This window comes from Sminthopsis crassicaudata, chromosome 2 (genome assembly GCF_048593235.1).
Source record: "Sminthopsis crassicaudata isolate SCR6 chromosome 2, ASM4859323v1, whole genome shotgun sequence".
Classification (NCBI taxonomy): Eukaryota; Metazoa; Chordata; class Mammalia; order Dasyuromorphia; family Dasyuridae; genus Sminthopsis; species Sminthopsis crassicaudata.
This window is the reverse complement of record NC_133618.1, coordinates 323,745,339-323,771,662: the sequence shown is the minus strand read 5'-3', so window position 1 is coordinate 323,771,662 and position 26,324 is coordinate 323,745,339. Positions and strand designations below refer to the sequence as shown.

Below are 26,324 nucleotides of genomic sequence, written 5' to 3'. Positions count from 1 at the left end.
AAAGTGGAGGCAAAATCACGACAGAGAGACAAGAACATTTTTTTCCAAGCTCTCCAAACACATCCCTCTATTACAACTATTACAACTTTAATAAAACACATCAAATTGAATTATGAGTGAGAAAGCCAATAAAAATTCACAGTAAGTCATTTTTCCTGCCTAGAAGAGCTTAGAAGAAAAAACAAAGGTTTGTGGACAAAAGGATTGGGGGCTGGCCAGGAGCACCTGTACAGCGGAAGCAGTATTACTGAAAGCAGCCACCCGAGGAATAGTAAGGGGATTTAAAATCTTATTGTAAAGAGATTCCAAGAGATCTCAGAACTAGGACTGAATATGGGATCTGGTACCTTTTGGCAGCTCTGTCACCCATTATTTGGTCCTAAGTCACACTTCCAGGATGGAAAGAAGTAGTATGTAAGATTTAGAGTCCAGATCAGAAATACAGAGACTAGACCTTGGAAAAACAGAAAACTTAAGAGATCCCCAGACTAAACAACAGAAAAACATAAAAATCTGATGCTCAAGCTAGACATCCACCTATATTTCCAGAATAACCAACTCTAACATAAAATCCAAAGTCAAGAAATGGGCTAAAGGAAAATGAGCCTGTTAGGATTACCAGGTGAGAACTCAGGTTGTCTGGACAGTGACAAGATGAGAATTCAGGTTGTCTGGACAATTACAAGGTGAAAACTCAGGTTGATTTGACAGTTCTCTGGCTCAGACCTTTGGTTCCCGGCCTTTAAAGAGAGTTTACACCTTAGGAATTCTAAGAGGAGCAAGTTCATTGGTAGAAGTATTTCTCCACGCCCCACTGAGTCCTTACACGCCCATTCTCTGGGAGGATAAAAGAAGGGTAGCATTGGGTCTGAGAGAATAGACTCTGGGATAGAGTTTTGACGCCAGGCAGGCTAAAAGGAGACCAGTCTGATTTGAGAAAGGACAAGAGCTGGAGGAGATTCAGAGCTCCCAAGAAACCTGCGCACAGAGGAAAAGATTTTACAGATCTCCTCCCAGAGAAGGATTATAATTGAGCAGACAGACCCTCACAATTCAAGAACTTTACATGAGCCAACCACAAAAAAGGAACCCTGACCATTTAAAAAACTACTGTGGTTGACAAGGAAGATGAAGACATAAACTCAGAATAAAATCATAGACTTTAAAAAACATCTGCAAAGTTTCAAAAAAAAAAAAAAAAAAAAAAAAAAAAACAAAGCCAGATATAAGCCCCAAAAGAATTCCTAGGAAAGTCTTAAGAAATATTTTTAAAGGCAAAATAGATATTTTAAAAATTAAATAAGAACAGTAGAGAAAAAACTTGATTAAAGAAATGAAGGAAATGCATAGGAAAATTATGCAAAGAGAATTAACAACTTGATAAAACACAATGAATACTGAAGAAAATAACTACTTAAAAACCAAAACTGGACAAACAGTAAAATAACTCATCAAAAATTAGAATTGGTCAAGTGGAAGCTAACAATTCCATGAGATATAAAGAAACAATAAAAGAAAACCAAAATACTATAGGTTAAAAAAAAAAGAAAAGAAAATGTGACATATTTCATAGGAAAAAGAACTACCATAGAAAATAGATCAAAGAATGATAATATAAGAATTAATGATTACCTGAAATGATTTTTTTTTAAAAAGCCTAGACATTATATTTCAAGAATTATAAAGGAAAACTGTCCAGCTATTTTAGATCCAGAAAGAAAAATTGAAATGGAAAGAATCCACCAATTAACTCCTAAAAGAAATTCCACAATGAAAACTCCCAGGAACATTGTAGCCGAAGCTCAGAATTACCAGTCAAAGAGAAAATTCTAAAAGTATTCGGAAAGAAATAATTTAAGTACCATGGAGTCATAATCAGGATCACACAAGATTTAGCAGGTATTCTTCTAAAAGGTTGGAAGACAGAATACAATATTGTAGAAACACAAAGAAGCTCACAATTACAATAAAAAATAACCTACCCAGAAAAACTGAGTGCAATTCCAAAAGGAACAAAAAAAATGAACATTTAATGAAATAGAGGTTTTCAAACATTCGTGATGAAAAAGTAAGGTAAAAATGAGTTTAAAATCTTAAGAGAGTTGACACAGTTAAACTGTTCATTCCTGTATCGAACCAGAGTTTAGAAGTAATCCCTAAAAACTTTATTATCATTAGGAAAGTTAGAAAGAGAGCATAAATGTGTAAATCTACTATGTTGGGATAATCTTTCTAAAAAGAAGAATGGAAGAGTAAGAAAGACAGATGCAATGGGAGGAGAAAAGGAGAAAAGGCATGGGGAAAAATATCTCACATAAAAATGGCACGAAAGGAAGACTTTACAATGGAAGGAAAAACTGGGAGGAAGAGTAGGAAATGCTTGAAATTTATTTTCATCTGAACCTCTTAAAGGAGGGAATATATATTCACACATAGCTGAATAGAGAAATTCATTTTACCCAGAAGTTAAATATGAGGGGAAGGGTTCACTTGAAATAAAGGGGGAAAAGGTGATGAAAGGGAGAGACAGATTGAGAGGTAGTGGTCAGATGCAGATCAGACTTTCTGAGGAAGGGATAGGGTAAAAAAGAAGACTATATAGAAGAGAACAGGATGGTTGAAAATAATCATAAGTGTAAATGTGAACGGGATGAATTAATCCAAAAAATAAAAGGATCAGAAATGGATTAGAAATCAAAATTGAATGTGTTGTTTGCAACAGATACACTGTATACAGAAAGATACATAGTTAAAGAACTGGAGAAGAATCTATTTTTGCCTCAGCTAAAGTAAAACAGGTAGGCATAGCAATCATGATCTCGAAGTAAAAGCAAAAACAAATTGATTTAAAAAGATAATGAGGGAAACTAGATTTTGCTAAATTTTGCTGAAACAGACAATGAACTTTTATCAATCAATACTGATCATATATATGCCAAATGGCATAGCATACAAATTATTGAAAGAAAAATTAAATGAATTACAGGAATTAAAAATAGGATACAAAGTATTCTGACCAGAATAGAAAAGAAATAGAAAATAAAACTATATTAGTGAGGGGAACTCAATTTACCCTTCTTGGACCTAGATAAATCTAGCTATAAATAAACAAGAAAGAAGTTAAGAAGAGGAATAGAATTTTAGAAAAACTGAAATAATGCAAGAAAAATTACATTAAACAAAGAGCCTCAGAAACATAGATCAAAAATTCATCAGAAACTAAATAATCGTATCCTAAAGAATGAGTGGGTCAAAGACTAAACCATACAAGCCATCAAACATCACTAAAAATAATGACAATGGAACAAAAATTTGTAGTACCAAAATGTTCTCATTGCTGATGAAACTGTGACTTAGTGCAACCATTCTGGAAAGTAATTTGGAACTATTACCAAAGAACTACAAAACTGTGTATATCCTTTGACCCAGTAATTCTCATATTAAGTCTATGCTTCAAAAAGATCAAAGAAAAACAAAGAAAAAGAAAAAGGAACCATATGTATAAATATATTTATGGCAGCTCTTTTTGTGGGGGCAAAGAATTGGAAATTGAGAGGATGCTGGGGAAGAACGGCTGAATACATAGTTTACAAAAGTTATGTAAAACTGTTATCCTGGAAGAGATGATAATGGGAATAGCTTCAGAAAACCCTAGGAAGATTTATATGAACTGATAAACAGTAAAGTAAGCAGAACAATATTATAAAAATAAATCTGAAAAATTTAGAATCTCTAATCAATATACTGATCCACCACAACTCAGTTTTCATACCATAAAATGCCATCTATCTTCACATTGAGAACCAATGGATTTAGCACACAGATTGAAGTATTCTTGTACTCTATTTTTCTTGCTTTTTTCCCATCTGGAACATACATAATGTTTTCTTGACTTCATATGTATAATGACTATCATATTTCTCACTTTTACAATAAGTAGAGAACACCTGAAAGAAGAGAATTTCAAACTAAAACTAAAAATACAATTTGAAAGTTGAAAAAAAAAGTAAGAGAGTTAGCTGAGGCTCTTAGGGCTATTCCAGCTCTAAAATTGTGTATTTTAATGTTATACTAGCCAATGGATGTTGGCAGAGATCCCTAACTTCTTTCCCTGTGCCCTTGAGCATTCAGTAAATCTTCCAATACTCTCTCTCTCCCTATCCAAGCTGAAAGGAAATAAATTCAAGTTTATCATAAATATTCACATGAAAAATAAGATAAAGAGATCAATTTTTCATAAAGAACACTGTATTCATTATATATACACTATTTTTAGTACATGTAGTTGTTAAATGTTTATCAGATTCTAGTGAAATAAAATAGTGAAATCTGATTCTGTTCCTCATCAATCAAGAGTTTTATTCTTGGTTTGAGTTTTGAAAAATACCTATGTATCAAGTAGAGCTTGCAATTTAAATCTTGCTTTCTTCATTGACTGACAAAATAACCAAACATACTGTTTCACTTAGTTACATTCAAATCCTTTTTGCCACTATTTTTTTTTTTTCTGGCAGTTAGTTTATCTGTCTAGATGTCTCTCTCTGAGTGAAAATGAAGGACTCAAGCACACAAATATATACACATATATTTGTATTTGTATACATGTAATTTCAGTCTTGAACCTATAGTTAGCCAGTATATTGTCATCTACTCTCAAATCCTTTGCACCCACTCATCTCTTGTCAATTATCAATTATTTCTGTCTACCTTGTCTGCTTCTATTAATGAGTTAATGAAAAAAGCTGGAAGAAGTGACTCAGCCATGCTAACTATGCACACAGATTATTTAATTTCAAATGGGCCCTCACTGCAAGAAGGCAATCTTTTTATTAATTCTTTATCTCACTCCCCAGGAGATATTCAAAGTTTTTTCTTTTCTCCCCATATACACCATACTTATCCTCCTTTCCCGGTGTAAAGCTGAGGACAACACACTTTATTTACTGAGAAAACTATAGCCATTAATTGTGAGTTCCTCTTCTTCTTCCTCTCAATATGACTTAATATCATCCCCCAATTTGTACTCCTTTCCCCCAGTCTCTGATTATAAAGAAAAAATTCTTTTCTTCTGTTCTGATAATAAAGCAGAAAGAAATTTATTTCTGCTTGCCAAGAATACTCTTCTGAATATCCATAATACCATTCCCTCTCATGATCTCCAGACCTCTCAATTAATGTCTCACTTTCTCAAACTTTTGACCAAATATTTACTTATCCTATTTATTAGTTCCTTCCCTTCTGGTTTCAAGCATGCTTGTCTCTCTATTTTTAAGAAAATCCTTCTTAGACCCTATTAAAGCTTTCACTCTATATCTTTACTCCTTTTCTAAATCCAATTCCTAGCAAAAGTGATCTTTATCTATTGCTTCTACTTCCTTTTATTTACTATTTAACCTTTTGCAATGTGGCTTCCAAACTCATCAACTGAAGTGCTGTATCCAGAGTTGCTAATGATTTCTTGTCAACTCTGATCATCTTTTCTCTGTCCTCATTCTTTATGTTGTGTGTTGTATGTGATATTGTTAAGCATCCTCTTTAGCTAAATATTCTCTCCTCTCTTGCTATTCTGTACATCTGACAAACATGCATATATGTCACTATGCTCTTATCATAATTTATTGTTCCTGGATGTATATATCTCTACCTTTCTTTCCCTCCCTCTCTCTTCCTCTCTCCCTTTCTCGCCTTTCCTCCCTCTCTCTTCCTCTCTTCTTCTTCTTCCAGGTTCTTAACCTCAGTGTTGTCCTGAACAGGTCACTCTCCTTCAGTACACATATATGCACAACTCCTCCATTGTAGTTCACGCCCTCATCACCACTTGTCTACATAACTGCAGTGGCTTCCTAAACTGGTCTCTTCCTCTAAAGTCTCTCCCAATGCCAATCTATGCTACACACATCTGGCAAAATTACTTTACTTATCACAGATATGGCTGTGACTTTACCCAATAAAATCCAATGGTTCTCTACTGACTCTATGATCAAATATCTTTTTAGTTTTTAAAGCTCTTTACAACTTGGTTCTAACCTTTTTTTACAACTTTGCTGTACATCACTCCACTTTCTACATGACTTAATTTTCTCTCAGCTCTTCTACATATAGCACTGTTTTGTATCACAAGGCCTAGATCTCTGCTTCAATGAATGCTTCATCTTCTATATTAAGCCTTTTATGATATTCCCCCAATACTAGTATTCTCCTTTCCTTATTTACCTTGTATTTAATTTATTCTGGTGGGTGCTATTGCTTATTGATTGATATTCATTTATATAGAAAGTAAAAATAAGGACACATACCACACATATAGCAAGAGCAATTTCCCTATAGATTAAGAGTCAAAGTATATGAATAAGTAATTCTCAAAAGAAGCTATCAAGGACTGGGGCGGGGGGGAGAATGCTCAAAATACAAAACATGAGAGATACTAATTAAAATAATTCTAAAATAAGATCATATCTAAATAGAAATGAAAGAGTTAAAAGTACCCTGAAGTCAGGAGGATGTGAGTTCAAATCTGGCCTCAAGACACTTAACACTTCCTAGCAGTGTAACCCTGGGCAAGTTCTTAACCCCAATTGCCTCAGCAAAAAAAGAAAAGAAAGGAAAGGAAAACAAAACTAAACAAAAGAGAAAGAGCTAAATGTCAGAAAGGAAAGTGGCTTGTCCAGAATCAAACAGATAACACAGGACCAAGTCTAATTCAACTCTCTGTAGTGTTTTAACGAGGCTATACTCATCAGGTTAACAAAGCAACTAAAAGGGAAAAAAAATCATTATTGGAGGCAATGTGGGAGGAAGAATAGTGGAGCTATAAACTGGCCTAACTATTCTAGAATAGTTTGGAATGATACCCAAAGAGTCCTTCTACCATCTTTAATCCAGAAACACCACCACAAGCGGACAAAAACAGGTTCTAAGAAACCATAGTCAAGGTCACAGAAAATTATGCTATAACTACTAGAGGTAGGGGAAAAAGATTAAGCATTTATTAAGTGCCTACTATGTGTCAAGCACTGTACAAAGTGCTTTATAATTTTCTTAGTTAATCTCACACCAACTCTATGAGTGAGTAAAGAAAAACAGAGATGGAGCATGGGTATAGGTTCTGTTGTTTTGATGATTTTAGGAAAGGAAACAAAAAGAAAGGAAAAAATACACTAGGGAAGAATAAGGAAGAAAATGGAGAAACTTACTATTGCTACAACTGCAATAATTCAAAAGAAAAGCACACAAATATGGAAAAGAGGATGAAAAGAGGGAGAGGAGAACTGTCATCTCATGAATCTAACTCTTACCTGAATTGGATAAAGGAGGTTATTTTTTTCTCCTCATTCCTGCCTAATTCAATAGGGAAATAGGGCAGGAACAAGAGAAGGCGATATGGAGCCTTTTTGAGAGGGAGGGTAAAATTGGGGAGTAAACAAACACAAACATAACTTCAGTTTCAGAGGACAAATCATAAAGATGGAATTAAAAGGAGAGAAATTTTAAGAATAACTGATAAAGATGTGAGAAGACTAGAGGGGATGAATAGGAAGATATGTCTATAGCAATTATACATACTAGCAAATAATAGGATCAATACTAGTATTGATCCTATTTCTTTTTTCAGCACCTTCTTGTCCTTTGTATGAAGTGTGAAATCTTACCCAAGTAACAGACTCTCTAAAATGAGATCAAAGAGAAATTAATGATTCTAAGACAAAATATTAAAATGTCAAAAGATTTTTAAAACATAAGAAAATTTAAGGATATAGATATCTTTAAAAAGTGACCTAAAGAGAGATCAAGGAGATATTACTTAATAATAATTGGTCTTTCTCATCATAAAATGAAAGAGTTGGACTAGGTCAGGTGTTAAAAGTCCTTTTTGGCTCTAAATCTAAGATTCTCTAATCTTGGTCCAGTCACTTAATTTCCCTGAGACCCCATTTTGTCATGAGAGGAGTGAAGTAGACAATGTTCAAAGTTCCTTCCAGAAATTAAGCTTTTGAAACAAATAAGATCTCCTAGAAGCTAAAACAATAATTACTTATCATTTTTTTTTAATTTACTGAATTATCAAATATCAATTCAATGTTGCAAAAAAATAAAAACTTGATTTATCTCAACTTTAAATTCACTAGTGCCATCTAGTGATGAGAAGTTGAAAAAAATATATTTCAAATTCTTGAAGAGCTTTAGTTGAGAACTGGTATTATATGGTACAGAAATAATTTAACTAGGCATAATATTGAAAATATTTGAATGTATTCACCATTTTAAGTCGTTAATATTTTTTAAAAACTGACTAAAAGAATATCCTGTGGGGAGAAGGGGCAACAATAATATCTCATTATAGACAAGGTCACAATCAATGATCATTGTTTCAGTTCTATTAACCTGGCTGTTGATTAAGCTTTTTTATAGATTACTTTTAGAATTCCTTTTTCCACAGTTCTAAAACTGAGGATTTTGTTATGGTTTAATAAAAAGCAGGATGTTTCCTTAGGCTCTCTGAAATAGAGACAAGTGCTAGGCCTGCATTCCAGCTTCAGGGCTCAGGGCTGGCTAGCTGCACTGTGTGAGGCTGGGCAAATCACTTACATTTTCTTGACTTTCCATTTCTTCTGCTATAAATTGTGAAGATGAGAATGTATATAAAAATGTTTATGAATCTTATCATACTGCTAGTACTACATGAAGCAAATGACGCTCCCATTCCAACTACACTCCCCTATAACTATATCCTATATATGGTTTTCCACCCAATATGGAGGCTGACCTGCAAGCTTAGAATGCACTTTCTCCTCAAGGGATGTTCCTCTTCATGGAGGGAAGGATAAATGAGATACAAAGTAGTGACCAAACTTATTGGTACTTTAATAAACCTTCTATATAAGTACATCTGTTTTTTCAGTGAAAGTAAATTTCAAATAAAAGTTAACAAAATCAAGTCTAATATTGATTTCACTACAACTGACAGTAAATGCAGTCCAATGGATATATAGTATGGCATAAGGCCAAATTTGAGTCTAAATTTCAACAAAGGTATAATTCACAACTATGACCTTAACTTGATGTAGGTTCATGACACAGGTAATCTATTTTGTCCTACTATTTTGCTGAATTTTTGAGTATAAAATGAACAAATCCCAACACTATTGGTGTGAAAGTTAAAGATTTATAATATCTAGTTTAATTCTTAATATCATTCACTTTAGTAAACTAGTTCTCTTCCTTCCCCAACTTCAACTTTTAAAAAACTTCCACATATAACCAATTGAAATGTTTAATAATTAAGTTTAAACCTTTTAAACTTTTATTGTCTCGAGTGTTTTTTTTAAAGTAAAACAAAATCTACTTATGCTCAGTAAATATATAACCAGTTTGAAGAAAAGTTCATAGGAATAGCTAAAACTACTACAAAGACAAGTGAAACAGTTTAACAGTTTAAGATAGGGCTGAGGAAAATTAGGCCTGGGCCTAAATCTTAGGGAGTTCCCATGAAAGAATTTCTTCTACTAAGGCACCTTCTCTGCAGTTCAATATAAGAACCTTAGGCTACCTAAAGCTCAGCTGGTAGGGTAAGAATTTTTCCAAAGAAAATTGGAATCAAAAAATAATCTTAAAGCCTCATCTGACAGAAATAGTTTATGTTTTGACAATGAGTGTATAAAGAATTCTTCTTTATCAAACAAATTTTACTGCCATTTGCAACATCTTATTTGTGAAAAATAGGATTTCCTATTGATCTTGAACAGTAGCTGAAAAAAAGAAAATAAGTAGTAATATCACTGACAGTATGTTTTTTAGAAACTTCACATTTTAAAAGTTCATCTATAATGATAATGCAATTATTATTTTACAAATGTCTGTTACATTATCTTTATTATATGTTTATAGTCTGTGTGTTGTTCCAAAAGATACACTAAGTACTTCATTTATATGAATTAAACATGAGCTAAAAAAGTACTATTTCCATAGATTGTTTTGTGAAAAAGGTAGGAAAAAGTGCAAAAATGTTTTTATATGAAAAGCTGTGCTGCCACATCAAAGTTTAGAAACTACCATCTTTCAATAAATTTATTATCTCTTTAGTTCAGGGCTTCATAACCTAGGATCTGTAAACTTTTTTTAAAAATTAAAGTTGATAAATTAATTTCAATATAATTGTATATATTTAATTTTATGTATTTTAAAACTTTATGCTAAGAAGGGGCCCATAGATATCACTATATTGTTAAAAGAAGTGCCATGACATCAAAAAGAATCCCATCTAGTTTCTAATTCACTGCCACTCAGAAATGATGAGTTATCTTCTTGAAATATATTTTTTGTAATTAATTTTCTGTATTTTAATGTGCATAATCATTTCATCCAATAAAACATAATTTCCTTGAGTGAAGACCCTTTCGCTTTGGTCTTTAAATCCCCACTGTCTAGTACAATGCTTGATATATAGCAGACTTATTGAATGAAGGAATATGATTCACTGATAGTACCAATAAAGAATGTAAACAGAAAAAAGATATAACAAGATATAAGATAAATAGAAACAAGCTTAAAGGTGATATAAACACAATAAAGATTTTACATTATTAAATAATAGTTACAGCCACTTAGAAATTGTAAGGTAGCTAGAATGTTACAAAGGGAATTCTGTATGCACTTAAAATTCAATAAATACTTAAACTAATCAAAAAATTGGAGGAATTATAGAAAAATTAATGGTAAAGCTGAAATAACCCTTCAGAAAATTTATATAACAAAAGAAAAGTATTTATACTTCCAAGAGATTTAATATCTTATCATGTTTAGTTTTTATCCCTGGTTACTAACATATAGGAAATGTTACTATAATGAAATGGCTCATCTACATAGTGTATGTTTTTGGAAATGTTTTTAGGTCTATTAAGTTATCCATTTCTAACAAAAACACTATCAGGTAGATGGAATAAATATTAATAGCCTCATTTTACAGATAAGAAAATTAAAGCACACATGTTAAGTGATTTGCTCAAAGTCAAACAAGTGATTAATGGCAGAGAAGTGACTTATGACCCTACAATTTCTGATTCTTAACACACATACTATACTATACTATACTATCTACAAAAAAATGGAAAACCAATCATAACAGCAATAGATCAACCTTACTTTTTCATCTCCTCTGCTGGAATGTAAACAAAGGCACAAGGGCAAAAGCTCTTTATCTATACATACATACAAACATGTATATATAAATGTTATGTGTATTATACATGTGCCACATATATATGCCTATGCACAAATATGTTATATCTGTGTATATGTACATACACACACATGCATAGAAACAGATTCCTAAATTTTATACTATTGACTTTTGTTCAGCTCACCATCCACTAAAATCACAATATTCTTGTCATAAGAAATGCCCTTCCACATTGCATTCATTCAATACTTGTACCAATGAATTCTTGAACATAAATATAAAACCTTACTTTTATCTTCATTAAATTTCATCTTATTAGGAATGACTACCATGACCTAATCAAACTGATAAAAAGGATATATCTTATATGGCTATTTGCACAATTAAGACAAAAAACTCCAGTTATAATGTATACTAGAAAGTTAATTTTAGAAGTATACAATTAACTACATCATATTCTTTATTTCCAAGAATGAAGAAATATTTTACAACCAAGACTAAGACACCATAAAATCCAAATCTAAAATGGCAAAACATGTTCACTTAAAATTAATTACATATTTGTTCCATGCCAGAGTTGATATTGGACTGATACAGAGATGACTGAAAAATATGGTTTACCTCGGAGATGTGAAAATGAAGTTTCTGACTTATTCTTTACACGTATTACACGAGCTTGTACTGGCTTCCGATCAACTGGTTGAACTTCCTGATGCTGTTTCTCCTTCTCCTAAATTTTTTAAAAAACAATATTGCTGTTTCACATTGATTTCTAAAAATGCTGCTTCAATTAATAATTATGCAATCATTTGGTCATTTATTAGCACTTCCAACACATAATAAGCAAAAAAACCAGAAGGAATTTAACTCAATTCATTAGATATATCATAATATAGAGGGAAAATATAAATGACTGGAATGAAAGTTTTGAGGATCATTTCTAGATTTCATTGGTACACCGAATATATCTTTCTATTGTTACTATGAAAAGTCAAATTGCATTTGTATATTATATGCCAAAACCATCATTTATATATAATGAGTACCTAATCACTTATTAATCACTTATTATGTACATTCACTTTTTCATTTCCTGTAATACAAATTTCCCCTACACACTATCTCCTAAACCTAGATCCATTTTCACAATTCATACCTATTTTCCAGAAAAACTCTCTCTTTAGGAATCTCCCTACCCAGCATCTGAAACTGACAGCAGCCATAATTCCTTCCCCAGAATTTTGTAAGGTCAAAGAGAATTTAAGGCACACGTTCAGATACATACCCATTCAAGCAATTGCATGTACCTCTCTGTTGAATAGCTAACATGCAGAATACTAAGACTAACTTTGGGATGAAATTCCTTTTACCTATACTGAATTTTAATCCTCCAAAATAACTGTCAGATGGTTGAAAGATAGTCACATTTGTGCCATGACTAAAGCACTTTAAGATTAATTTTTAAATGATTCTTTCTATTTTTATGTGAGTCAAATATCAAGATGTATCAGAAAGTGAGCCATATCTGCTCTGCTTCAGTGTGGGATGCTCCTGAAGGAAGATATGCCCTTCACTGGCCCTACTTAAATAACTCAACATATAGCCATAAAATAAATCTGTTGGTGAGCTTCTCTCTTATATTTTTCTTCTCTCTCCTTCAAGGGAGGATTCACTGTCTTAGTTTTAGAACAGATTAGCACATAAAAGGAAATAACTTCACCCAAAAGAAATCTGGTTAGAGAAGGAGAACTGTTTATTATTGAGCTGCATTTGACAGTTCAGATATTGTTACTACATTTTCATCATAATGAGTATTCTAACAAACATGGAAACCAAAAAAAGCCCAAGAGGTACAACTTCTTCTCTAATCTTCCTTTGGTATGACCCTTAGAAGATAATATAACCCTTTGCTCATAACAAGCATGTAAAACTTTGAATGAATCCATAAAATAATATCCTGCATATACAAGCATTTTCATCATGCAAAAATGATAAATTTAAATGATTGACATCACTGAAGACAAGTATGGTTCTTTCAAAAGAAACTTTTGTAACACAATGATTAACTATGAAAGACTTGGTTTTTTTTTCAGTGATCAAAGGCAATCCCAATAAACTTTGGATAGAAAATGCCATCTGTATCCAGAAAGAAAACTATGGAAATTGAATGTAAATCAACACATGCTACGTTTTGCTTCTTTTTTCCATTTTTTTCTCTCCTGTGGTTTTTTTTTTCCCATTTGTTCTGATTTTTCTCTCTCAATATGTTTCATAAAGAAATGTATATTTTAAAAGTTATGTATAAGCAGAAAATAAATAAACATTTGGGGAAAAAAACTTTTGTTACAACAAAAGAATTATCATTGTTATTGCCATAGATGCCCTCTTATGACCTAATTCTTAACTTAAGTTTTTCTTTCAAACAAATTAATTCTAAAGGCTATCTTTCAGATACCTGAGCAAGATCTGCATGTGCAACTTCCAACGTAATTTCTTTTACTTTTGTTGCTTGAAGAGGAAGATTTGAAATCTGTTGCAAATCTAGTTCCCCCAAACTCATTGGGCCATGACTGGCACATGAATTTTCATGAATTTCTCCTAGAATCATAAATACATAGACAAATGTTTTAAGCAAATTATGAAAAAAATTACTACCAAAAAGAATAATCCATATGACTATATGTATTTTTTGCAGATTAGATTTAAATACCCACTTTTAAAACATATTTAAAAAACCAACACAGAATATAAATAACATATGGTCAAAGATGACAAAAATCACTACAAACAAGATTCTCATGAATTAGTTGGTCCATAGAATTCTTGTTCTCCTTTTTTTAATCATTGCAATAAAGTCAACAGACTAACATTCTTTGCATGTTATCTTCAAAAGCACATGATAGACAATGTGTTAAAATTGATTTGAAAAAATTATTATTCTTTGATTTGTCTTCAAAGCTCCCAATCATCATCTTTTTCTTACCCAGATTGAGTCTCATTCAGATTCTAAATACCATATGTAAAGAGGAATGAATGATAGCAGAAACAAGCCGAGTTAAATAAAACCCTGTAATATTTCACAAATTACAAACCACTTCAAGACATATTAGCTCACTGACATGTGCTTCACAACAACCCTGTGAGGTAAGCAAAACAGCTATCATTCCCCTTTTTTCAAATAAGGAAAGAAGTCTGAGTATTAGTGATTTAAAAATCACATACAGATTTCAACCTAACTCTTAGTACAACTTTCTTCTAACATAATATGTTGTCTTTCACATTTTAATACCTCTCATTAATATTTTAAGGGCTAGAACTATTTAGTATAGCAATGAATTATTTACTTTTCCATTTAGAAAATCTATGAATACCTTATTTTAATCAACAGATGAGTTCCTGAAAGGTAATAAAGCAAATCACAACCACTAAACTGGCAAAGATTTAAAAAAAAAAAAAAAAAAAGGAAATACAAATTTCAACGAGAATGTAGGAAAATAAGCGCATTAATACACGAGTGATAGACCTGTGAACTGGTATAACTATTCCAGAGAACAATTTTAAATTCCCCAAAATCACCCTATTCTCTGACCCAGAGATATCATTTACTAAGCCTATATCTTCAAAAAGATCAAAGAAAAAAAAAAAAAAAAAAAACCTCACATATACAAAAACATTTAAGCAGTTCTTTTCATAGTGCTAAAGAACAAGAAACTATGGAGATTGGAGGAATGGGTAAACAAATTGTGGTATATGATAAAGTGTAACAGAATATGAATGACTGCATTGAAAGAAATTATAAAAGGAATAACAACTTTAGTTCAAAGAAGCCTGGGAAAAACAGAATAAACTGATTAAATAAAACCAGGAGAACTATACACTAACAATAATGTAAAAACAAATAACTCCGAAACACTTAAAAATTCTGATCATAGCAATAATCAACCACAATGCTGGAGGGCTGATGATGAAATGTGGTAGTCACCTCTTGAAATGGCCTCAAGATGCAGATTAAAATATATATTTTCAAACATGGTTAATGTGTGAATGTTTTGCTTAACTACAAATATATTATAAAGAATTTTTTTCCTTTTTTCTAATTAGGGAAGGTAAAAGATAGGCAAAGAGAAAGGGACATCAGGATAAGGTACCCCAAATTTTTTTTAAAATAAGAGTCAGTGAGGAAACTTAAAAAAATAAAATGCATACAAAATAACAGAAAGAAGGCCAGAAAGAATCCCATGCAGGCAAAAGTTTTGAAAATTATTGACTGAGGTGCAGCTAGATATTGCAGTGGATACAGCACTGACTCTGAAGTCAGAAGGACCCGAGTTCAAATCTAACCTCAGACATTTAACACTTCCAAGCTGTGTGAACCTGAGCAAGCCACTTAATTCCAATTGCCTATCAGCAGAAATAAATAATTAGAAAAGCAAACTGTATGTAAAAGAGTTGCAGGGTTCCATGTATAATACTCTTTTTCCATGTTACTGTGGATAGAGAGCAAAAGGGAGAGCGAGCACAAGCATCATTAGGGACATGTGTACTGAAAAGATCATATAATAAAAATAAAAACCTAGGTCCTCTGATTTAAAATCCAGGGCTTTCTTCATTCTATCATGCTTCAGTAGCTCCTGTTCCTATCAGGAATAATCATAAGCTCCTTTATCTTAACATTTCCCACAATCAGATACCATACTACTTTTCCAGTCTTACAACATATGTACCCTTTCCCCCACTCTATAATCCTTACTCTCCATTACATAATTCTTCCTACATGACACTCCATCTTCCATATTTGTGTCTTTGCACTAAGTGATCCCCATGACTCAAAAGTATTTCTTCCTTACCTCCATCTCTCAGAATCACAGTTTTCCTTCAAGATAATAATAATTCATGTATCACTTTTTACATGAAAACTTTTCTAGTCCATATAGCTGCTAGTGCTTAACTAAGGATATTCTGAATCTACTTTGTGTCTTCTGCATATATCTACATATAAGCATGTTATCTCCATGAAGTAAAACTACAAGTTCCTGGAGGACAAATGCCATATCATTTTAATTTGATATCTTCAATACATAACGTAACATGAGATACATAGTAGGTATTTAGTATTTATGAACTAATTGACCAAACATGCTTTATCAGAGAATAATTCTAGTTGGGAGTTTGAGAATATTTGTTTTTTAAAATACTTTTGATTGTAATATAATTATATCTATGTAATCTCCCATACTATAGAATTATAACCCCAAATCCCAAAAATATAGTTATAAAAATTTTTTTCTATTCTACTTTCTAAGAGACACTTTCAAAAAAGAATATTTTCCTGATTACCTGCAGTTTTGTCAAATTGCTTTGGTAATGGCCCATGATAATTCTTTTCTTCTAAATATTCTGTAGAAACAGGAATAGATTGGGCCATGTACTGTCCCATGAAGATACTCTCCTTTGTTGCGGGAAATCTAGGTCTTTGTCCTTCACTAAGTTCATCTGTACTATTTTCAGATTCCTATTAAAAAAAAGAAAAAAAAAAAAACATGTTAGGCAAACCATATCAAAATTAAATTAAAAAATTAGAAAACATATACTGAGGTACCTAGGCACATTATAATAAACACAGAGAGCATACATCATTTTTAATTACTTTTAGAAATTTTAGTAATTATTAAACCAAGCAATCATACAAAAAATAGACTAATTTAGAAAACTGTCATTTTGGAATATATCTACCTAGTGAAAAATGACTTTTTGCAACTAGCTTGTTTTTGTAGCTTAGTCTTTGCAAGTTAAATAGCATCTATGTCTCTTCATCACATTTTCCAATCAAATATTCAATAAAGAAGCATTTATTAAGCTTCTACTAACTACTCTGTGCTAAGTGCTAAGGATACCAAGACAAAAATAAAATCATTATTTCTCTCAGTGAGTACACTAGATTCTGGGAGACATCATGATGCATAAGTATATACAAAATAAATACAAGACCATTTCAAAGCCAGAGGCTGTCACTAGCTAAACTTTATTTTTTTTTTTTCTTCTATTCAAGGGGCAAAGTTTATTATTTTTGTTTTTTGGGGGTTTTTATTTTTGTTGTGTGTTTTTGTTTTGAACTTTATTTTTTTAATTAATTTTATAATTATAAATTTTTTTGACAGTATATAAGAATGAGTAATTTTTTTTATAACATTATCCCTTGTATTCATTTTTCCAAATTTTCCCCTCCCTCTCTCTATTCCCTCCCCTAAATGACAGGCAATCCCATACATTTTACATGTGTTACAGTATAACCTAGATACAATATATGTGTGTAAATCCAATTTTCTTGTTGCACGTTAAGTATTGGATTCTGAAGGTAAAGGTAACCTGGGTAGATAGACAGTAGTGCTAATATTTTACATTCAATTCCCAGTGTTTCTTCTCTGGGTGTAGTTGTTTCTGTCCATCATTGATCAGCTGGAAGTGAGTTGGATCTTTTTTATGTTGAAGATGTCCACTTCCATCAGAATACGTCCTCATACAGTATTGTTGTTGAAGTGTATAGTGATCTTCTGGTTCTGCTTCACTTCACTCAGTAGCAGTTGATGTAAGTCTCTCCAAACCTCTCTGAATTCATCCTCCTGGTCATTTCTTACAGAGCAATAATATTCCATAACCTTCATATACCATAATTTACCCAACCATTCTCCAATTGATGGACATTCATTCACCTTCCAGTTTCTAGCCACTACAAAAAGAGCTGCTACATTTTGGCACACATAGGTCCCTTTCCCCTCTTTAGTATTTCTTTGGGATATAAGCCCAGTAGTAGCACTGCTGGATCAAAGGGTATGCACAGTTTGATAACTTTTTGGGCATAGTTCCAAATTGCTCTCCAGAATGGCCGGATTCTTTCACAACTCCACCAACAATGTATTAGTGTCCCGGTTTTCCCACATCCCCTCCAACATTCATCATTATTTGTTCCTGTCATCTTAGCCAATCTGACAGGTGTGTAGTGATATCTCAGAGTTGTCTTAATTTGCATTTCTCTGATCAGTAGTGATTTGGAACACTCTTTCATATGAGTGGATATAGTTTCAATTTCGTTATCTGAGAATTGTCTGTTCATATCCTTTGACCATTTATCAATTGGAGAATGGTTTGCTTTCTTATAAATTAGGATCAATTCTCTATATATTTTGGAAATGAGACCTTTGTCAGAACCTTTACTTTTAAAAATATTTTCCCAATTTGTTATTTCCCTTCTAATCTTGTTTGCATTAGTATTGTTTGTACAGAAACTTTTTAGTTTGATGTAATCAAAATCTTCTATTTTGTGATCAATAATGATCTCTAGTTCTCCTCTAGTCATAAATTCCTTCCTCCTCCACAGGTCTGAGAAGTAAACTACCCTCTGTTCCTCTAATCTATTTATGATCTCATTCTTTATACCTAAATCATGGACCCATTTTGATCTTATCTTGGTATATGGTGTTAAGTGTGGATCCATATCTAGTTTCTGCCATATTAATTTCCAGTTTTCCCAACAGTTTTTTTCAAATAATGAATTTTTCTCCCTAATGTTGGTATCTTTGGGTTTATCAAACACTACATTGCTATAGTTGTACCCTTTTTTGTCCTTTGTACCTAATCTGTTCCACTGATCGACTGGTCTATTTCTTAGCCAATACCAAATGGTTTTGGTAACTGCTGCTATATAATATAGCTTTAGATCAGGTACCACCTTCATCTAACTTTTTTTTCGTTAATTCCCTTGAAATTCTTGACCTTTTATTCTTCCATATGTTATTTTTTCTAGGTCACTAAAATAGTTTCTTGGGAGTCTGATTGGTATAGCACTAAATAAATAGATTAGTTTGGGGAGTATTGTCATCTTTATTATATTCGCTTGGCCTATCCATGAGCACTGGATGTCTTTCCAATTATTTAAATCTGACTTTATTTTTGTGGCAAGTGCCTTGTAATTTTGCTCATATAATTTCTGACTTTTCTTTGGTAGATAGATTCCAAAATATTTTATGCTCTCGACATTTGTTTGGAATGGAATTTCTCTTTGTATCTCTTGCTGTTGCATTTTGTTGGTGTATAAAAATGCTGAGGATTTATGTGGATTTATTTTGTACCCAGCAACTTTGCTAAAGTTGTGAATTATTTCTAATAACTTTTTATTAGAATCTCTGGGGTTTTCTAAGTGTACCATCATATCATCTGCAAAGAGTGACAGTTTGATTTCCTCATTACCTTCTCTTATTCCTTTAATCTCTTTCTCGACTCTTATTGCCGAGGCTAGCATTTCTAATACAATATTGAATAGTAATGGTGATAGTGGACAACCTTGTTTCACTCCTGATCTTACTGGGAAAGGTTCCAGTTTATCTGCATTAGATATTATGCTTACTGACGGTCTTAAATATATGCTCCTGACTATTCTAAGGAATAGTCCATTTATTCCTATACTCTCAAGCGACTAGCTAAACTTTAAAGGAAACTAGGAATTCTAAGATGCAGAGTACAGAAAGAAGTACACTCTAGGACAGCCTGGGCAAAGGAACAGAAAAATGTCATGTGTGAGAAATAGGAAATTGGGACCAATGCCTAAGGCTAAAAAAGTAGTTTGGAACTAAGTTGTGAAGGGCTTCAAATGTCAACAAAGGAGTTTGTATTTGAACAAAGAAGTAACAGGGGCTCCTGGAGTATGCTCAGTAGGACAGTAATATGGCCAGATTTCTGCTTTAGTGATGGTCAGACATCATTTGGCAATTGGAGTTGTTCTAGTTTTCTTCTACTTCTCAGTCTTCAATGCGATCAGTTAGCTTTGGATGCACAGCAACAATTAACAAAGATCATTTCCTTCTTGTTTGATAAATCAATCAACTATACTTTGATAAAGAGGAATCTTGTTCCTCCATTACTTTTATTCCCCCTCAATGTTCAATGCTCTAATATGTATTAAAAGATGACATTATCTAAAATATATTAATGTAAGTACACAGGAATAGAAGGTTTCAATAATTCAAATTGTTTATGTTTTGGCTTAAATGTTTTATATTGCTTTTTCAAATACATTTAGGTAGTATGGTACCTCTCTCTATAATTTAAAATAATTAATTATAAGCAGTGTAATAAGAGTAGATAGAGCCAGATTCAAAATCAATAAAACCCACTTCTGATGGTTTTGTGATTAAAAATAAATCTCTTGGTGAACTAGGAAGTTCTCCAAGATTATAAATTGCATTTGATGACTTGCATTGATAAAGGGGTCTTTTTTTTTTTTAAGTGAGTTAACCTATGAATAAATTACAAGTCTCTATGTGTATAAACATATGTATATACGTTTATTTCTTTTATTTTTTATATATACACACAGAGAAAATATGAGTGAGAATATAGGAGTTACTTTTTCTTTAAAAATCTGATAAATCTGTAAAACGGTAAAACTGTCTAGAACTGGAGCCATTGTGAAATGCAGCCTACTTCTTGTCATTGCTCCACTTAAAAGTTGTCCTAGTAGTTCATAATCTAATATTTCTATAAGCACAGTAATCATTGATAATTTTCATGTTGGTTTTTATTATTCTGAGTTTCTCTTCATTATTTACAACTTTGAGAATTGGAATTATGATGGGATTTGATATTTTATCAATTTTGTTTTTTTCTTGAAAATCATTTCTTAAAGTCTATCATTATTTTTCATATTTAAAAGAAAACAATCATGACTATTAGTCATTTTCCAGTTGACTTTCTGCTTTGTTTTTGCCGTTTTTAAAATGCAAACTTGAATTTTTTTTCGCTTTTGCTTATTGATGCAGATATTCAGAATATCTACATTTATCCCTGAGTATTGCATTAGTCATTTACCATGTATTTTCACATACAGAGTCTATAGTTGTTGTTTTTGCTATAATCTATCATTTTTATAACTTCCTCTTTCAACCTGGTATTTGTTTAGTAAGTTTTTTGGTTTTGTTTTTTTTTTGCTGTCACATAAACCTATACTTTTTGTTCATTGTGAAATTATTTAACACTAATTTTATTACACTTATAAGAGAAGGCATGGAGGCTATAAAAATATAACACATTCGAGTTACATTATCCAAGAAACATTCATAGATGATTCTGGCAGGAAAACAACAACTAGACACAAAGTGTAATAAATTGGCAAATATAACTAAAATGACCTACATTCACAGCAGCAATAGCAACAACATAGGACCCATCACATTTAGATTCAAAAATTCAATTCTTGATATGAAATTCAAAGAAATAGGATTGACACCAAACACAACAAAGTTAGGAAGAACAACTAGACTAGCCTGAGAACACAATAAGGAAATAAGTGCTGAAGGTGTGAAATGTTGACCACCTCACAAGATATCTCAGGGAAGATAATCAAATTACAAGAAAACTCAAAAACTATATTAACTGGAAAAAAAAGCAATTAATAGGGCATTATAATTACCTACTCAGACATCTACTTTATCATCTTTTTAAAAATCTTTGTAATAGTGAACTATATATGTATTGAGGATATCTTTGATGAAAAGAGAGTTTTTTGCAAATAATTCTCTACAACTAATCCTACCTTTATATAATTGACTAAACTATGCAAAACTGCAAAATCTCACTGAGTTTATTGTTTATTGCTAACAGAAAAAAGACATGATTCAGTAGAGCAGCAAACATTCAGAAAATCTCCCTTATTCAATGAAGTTTTATATATATATATATAAAAATTACAATTTTTTAATAAATGCAACTATAGAAATAACTATTCAACAATGCTCTGATTATTAATAAAAGCATTTAAAAAAAGGGAGATGTATACTTCTTCCCAGTATTCATCACTGTAATGGAGCAAGTCTTGTGGTAAAGTGAGATGGTAAAGTAATAGAATATCTTCACAGATCTAATTTGGTGCTAGAAGTCTCTTATTGGCTCAGAGGCCTCTGGTAGTCCATCACTGCAAGACTCTAAGGCAATACCAAATGACTATTTGTCAGGGATGTTGCAGAAAAAACTCTCAGTTACATAATAAGCTAGATGATCTGAGATTTTTTCCAACTCCTAAAATCCAATGTTGGGTAAGGTTCTTTGATGCCAAATAAATCAAAGTAAATGAGAAGAGCTCTGGATCAAAAGCCTAACCAAGTCATTAACTAAGCTAGAATAAATCACTTAATTCATATGTGCCTCACTTTCCTCATCCCTAAAATGTGGGTGTCAGAGTTAAGTTTCTTTTCATCTTTAGGATTCAGGTTCCAAGTGTTTAGTTGAAAGATTGAAATTATTATAATTTCTGGATAAATTGAGATGTCATTTTATTTTATAATTAAAAACTACTAGTTTATTTCTAAGAATGAAATGAATGCTAAAAATTACCTCAGAATGGTAGACTACTTGCTGTGAATCTAATGATCCATGGTTTAATTTAGCAAGAAGCGAGAGAAATATATCTTGGTGATATTCTTTATGAGGTCTTTTAATTATCACCTGTCCTTCACTAGGAGAATCATCTTCCTAAGAGAAGAGAAGCACAAAGAGGAGGATTATCATAACCTAAAGATATCTACATTTATTCCTACTTACCTTCACATATAATTAATAATTTTCACATTATACATCAAATTAAAAAGTTCTAGTTGAACTTTAATTTCGATTTCATTAATCAAAAGCATTAAATATTATGTTTCAGGCATTATGCCTGGGAATACAAAGCATTAAACAATTTCTATTCACAAGGAGCTTACATTCCAAAAGGAAAGACAATAAAGACATATATAAGTATATACAGAATAAATAAAGAGAATAAATACAAAGTAATTAAATTCAAGGTAGTTTGAGAGGGAAATACATTTGGTTTCAAATCAAATTAATAACAAAAATTGAATGGATTTTATTCACATTGGAGACAATAACAAAATTATAGTCACATCTTCCGTTATAAGAGTTTGGATGAAATATATGCACTTTACAAATTATGTCCAATGTAGTGATCCTCACTTTCCATGTAATAGAGAAAAGGGACATAACAAAATTAAATGTATTAATCCAATTGTTTTTCAAAGCACTAAGACCTAGAGGACTCTGACACACATATACACACACACACACCTAGAGAGACTCTGACACACATTATACACACACACACACTCTCTCTCTCTCTCTCTCTCTCTCTTCTAACTATGATGGGGGCGATAGCCCCTTTGAGATTCCTTGTCTAATGTCCAACTTCCTTTGGGACTGATCTTTGATCTGGTCAAGCCAGTTTGGGCTGTACCCAAGCTCCCATTCTAATGATCTGCTCAGATAGGCCAAATACCAGCGGGAAATTCCTTTTTGGGAGAGGCGGAAGGAGATAACAACAGAGAATTCCTGTCTTATTTACAAATATCTCCGGAACCTCTTGGATAACATCTCTGTGCAAACGTTGTTTTGATGACCCTAGTTATGTATAAAAGGAAGGCTGAAAAATGGAATCTTTGCACTCGGTTCATACCAATCTAGTGCCCACCAACTGGAGTCTCCTTGCACGCAGTTTGGTCTTCCTGGAGGCCAAATGTCTGTCTATCCCTTTACTATCAATAGACTTTGTTTCCATACAGCATTGAGTAGTGAATTCATTCACTACCGAACCGCCAGGTAGTTACTTTGGGAAGGAGAGAGATAAACAAACCCAGAAGGAAAGGAACTGACCTATCTCGGTTTAGAACCTCAGTTTACTCCTCATCAACTACAGATACAGCTACTAAAAAACAATCAATTATATCTTGAGGAATGCTATCTTGGTTAAACCATATAAGAGAAATATTATTTAAACATTTATTTTTATTCATTATATTTATCATATATGTGAAATGATTATTTTTCTATTATACTACAGTATAGTCTAAAATTTCATTTCTTAATGTGCTTTGAGAGTACTTAATTTTCAAATTATATATATACCCTATTCACTGTCCAGTTGCTAAAGTTATAGTCTAGCTACTAAAGTTAATTCATTAATTTTAATCAACAAACAATAACTAAATACTTACTCTGTATATAGTATTATTTAAGTATTGGGAAGAAACAGAGGTTAGGTAAAATACAGTGCCATAACTTCATGGAATTTATAATCTAACAAGTCCATAAAACATCCTGAAGGACTGATTAGAAAAACATTTGTTAAGCACTCATTGTGTAAAGCACTACATTAAGTACTAAAGATACAACAGAAAGGGAGCATTCTCTTCTCAAGTTTACACTGTAACAGGGAAAGCAACACATAGTTTTAAGTATTCACTTAATAATAAATGAAATATTTATGAATATTTATGAAAATAAATATTTTACTATACTTTTATCTAATACGCATTTAAATAAATAAAAAATGTTTACTCTAAGATAAAAATTTAGGAAACAAGTCCTTCATCACATGATCTAATGTTCTAGATAATCATTTTCTTACCATTTCATGTGCATCATGCAGAGTGCTAGATAAACTATCATTGAAGTTATTTAAACACAGTCCTCCATCTGCTGTATCTGGAAATTAAAATTCAGAAAATATTTTAACTTTATATTCCATTGAAAATTACAAATTTAAATTTACAATAGAACGCCTAATTAAAAGTGAGGTGGCTCCATTAAAATGGCACTGGGTCTGGAATCAGGAAGACCAGAGTTAAAATCCAGCCTCAGACCAGCTGTGTGACCATAATTAACATAACTTCATTTGCCTCCATTCCCTTGTTTGTAAAATAAACTAAAGAAGTAAACAAACTACTATAGTGTATTTGCCAAGAAAATCTCCAAAAAAGGGTCTCAAAGAATCAGATACAATTGAAAAACAATTGAACAATAACAAGGATAACTTCTACTCAGATATAATTAAAATATTGTTTTCAATACACATGCAAATCATTCTTAATTCTCAATAAGGTACTTGTTGAAAATGAAATAAAATTTCTTAGAAAACAATGTAATCCAACAGATGAGTTCAATGTGTATAAGAGACTTCAAAAAGAGCAAAACAAATGGGTTTAATTAAGGGAAAAAAAGCCATGATAGTTTATCCCTAAATCAATATTTATGAAAGAATTTTTAGTAAAGCACTTGTTTCATTCAAATAAAATATTTCAAATAAGTAAATTTAAAGAAGAGTAAGTTTCACATTAGCCAACTCCACAAATTAGCCAATTGGTATCAATGCAGAAAATTAATTTACCTCTTGTAGCCATCTTCTGCCCATAACTAAACAAAATCTCTCCTTCAGAAATGGGTCTCTCAACAGTCTCTGTCTCAGTGGTGGTAACATAGCTTGAACTACTTTCCTGCGTCATCTGGTCAGAACTTGGTGTGTGCACTGGAGAAGGAACTCGAGCTTCAAGAGGAAATGATCTAAATATGATTGGATTGGGACTGGATGATGGAATGGGTAAGACTAAATTCTCAGGTTCTTCATCTCGAGCTACAGACATTACACTTTAATTAAAAAAAAAAAAAAAAGACGTTTTTATATATACATAGTCCAAAAATCTCCAAGATAAATTTTTTAAAAATATATTTGTGACTAACAAAAAGAAAAAAAACAACTTTAAAAGCATCAAGCATCAAGTTTATATATATATATATTTTTTTAATTGCTTACATAGCTCTTGGATGAAGTAGTTCTTCCTGAATAGGATTAGGATTCTCTTCATCCAGTGGTAAATCATCACTACTCCATGGCTTGGGAAATTTGGGGCTTGGTCTCTTAAGGTTTTCAGAGGAATTTTCAGAGAGTGTAAGAGTTGGTGTACCTGCTAAAGGGGGTGTAGCAGCAGGAGTAACAGTAGGAGTAATAATGAGAGTACTTGCAAGGAGATTATCAGTCCCTAAAAATTTGAAACCAAAAGGGAAAAAAAGTCAGCTAAATAGTCCAATTGACAAGGATAAAGGTATCTTGCTTTATAAAATTCCCCAACATTTTGTTATAAAATATAATGGTGAACACTAGAAAAAAAAAGTACTGAATTTAAAATAATTATTTTTAAAAACCCATTATTGTCAATACACAGTAATTCTGAAAAACATAAAACTATGACTTTTCTATTAGGTTGGAAAAAATTTTTAAAGCATTAAACTACTCATTATAAGAAATTATCAATTATTTTTAAAAGTCAAT

The 26,324-nt window shown here is 31.9% G+C and overlaps 1 protein-coding gene across 5 annotated transcripts in view; it reads right to left on the bottom strand.

The window, feature by feature from the left end:
- The window catches only part of KIAA0586 (KIAA0586 ortholog), a 147,681-nt gene that overhangs the window by 23,020 nt on the left and 98,337 nt on the right, over window positions 1-26,324 (bottom strand). For all 5 annotated transcript variants that reach the window (XM_074290227.1, XM_074290226.1, XM_074290223.1 and 2 more), the window contains exons 24-30: window positions 25,809-26,034; window positions 25,386-25,642; window positions 24,627-24,703; window positions 22,559-22,696; window positions 16,514-16,688; window positions 13,632-13,774; window positions 11,798-11,906 (exon numbers count right to left, since the gene is read on the bottom strand). In XM_074290227.1, coding sequence (XP_074146328.1) covers window positions 11,798-11,906; window positions 13,632-13,774; window positions 16,514-16,688; window positions 22,559-22,696; window positions 24,627-24,703; window positions 25,386-25,642; window positions 25,809-26,034 — 1,125 coding nt within the window. The remainder of the gene's footprint in view (window positions 1-11,797; window positions 11,907-13,631; window positions 13,775-16,513; window positions 16,689-22,558; window positions 22,697-24,626; window positions 24,704-25,385; window positions 25,643-25,808; window positions 26,035-26,324) is intronic.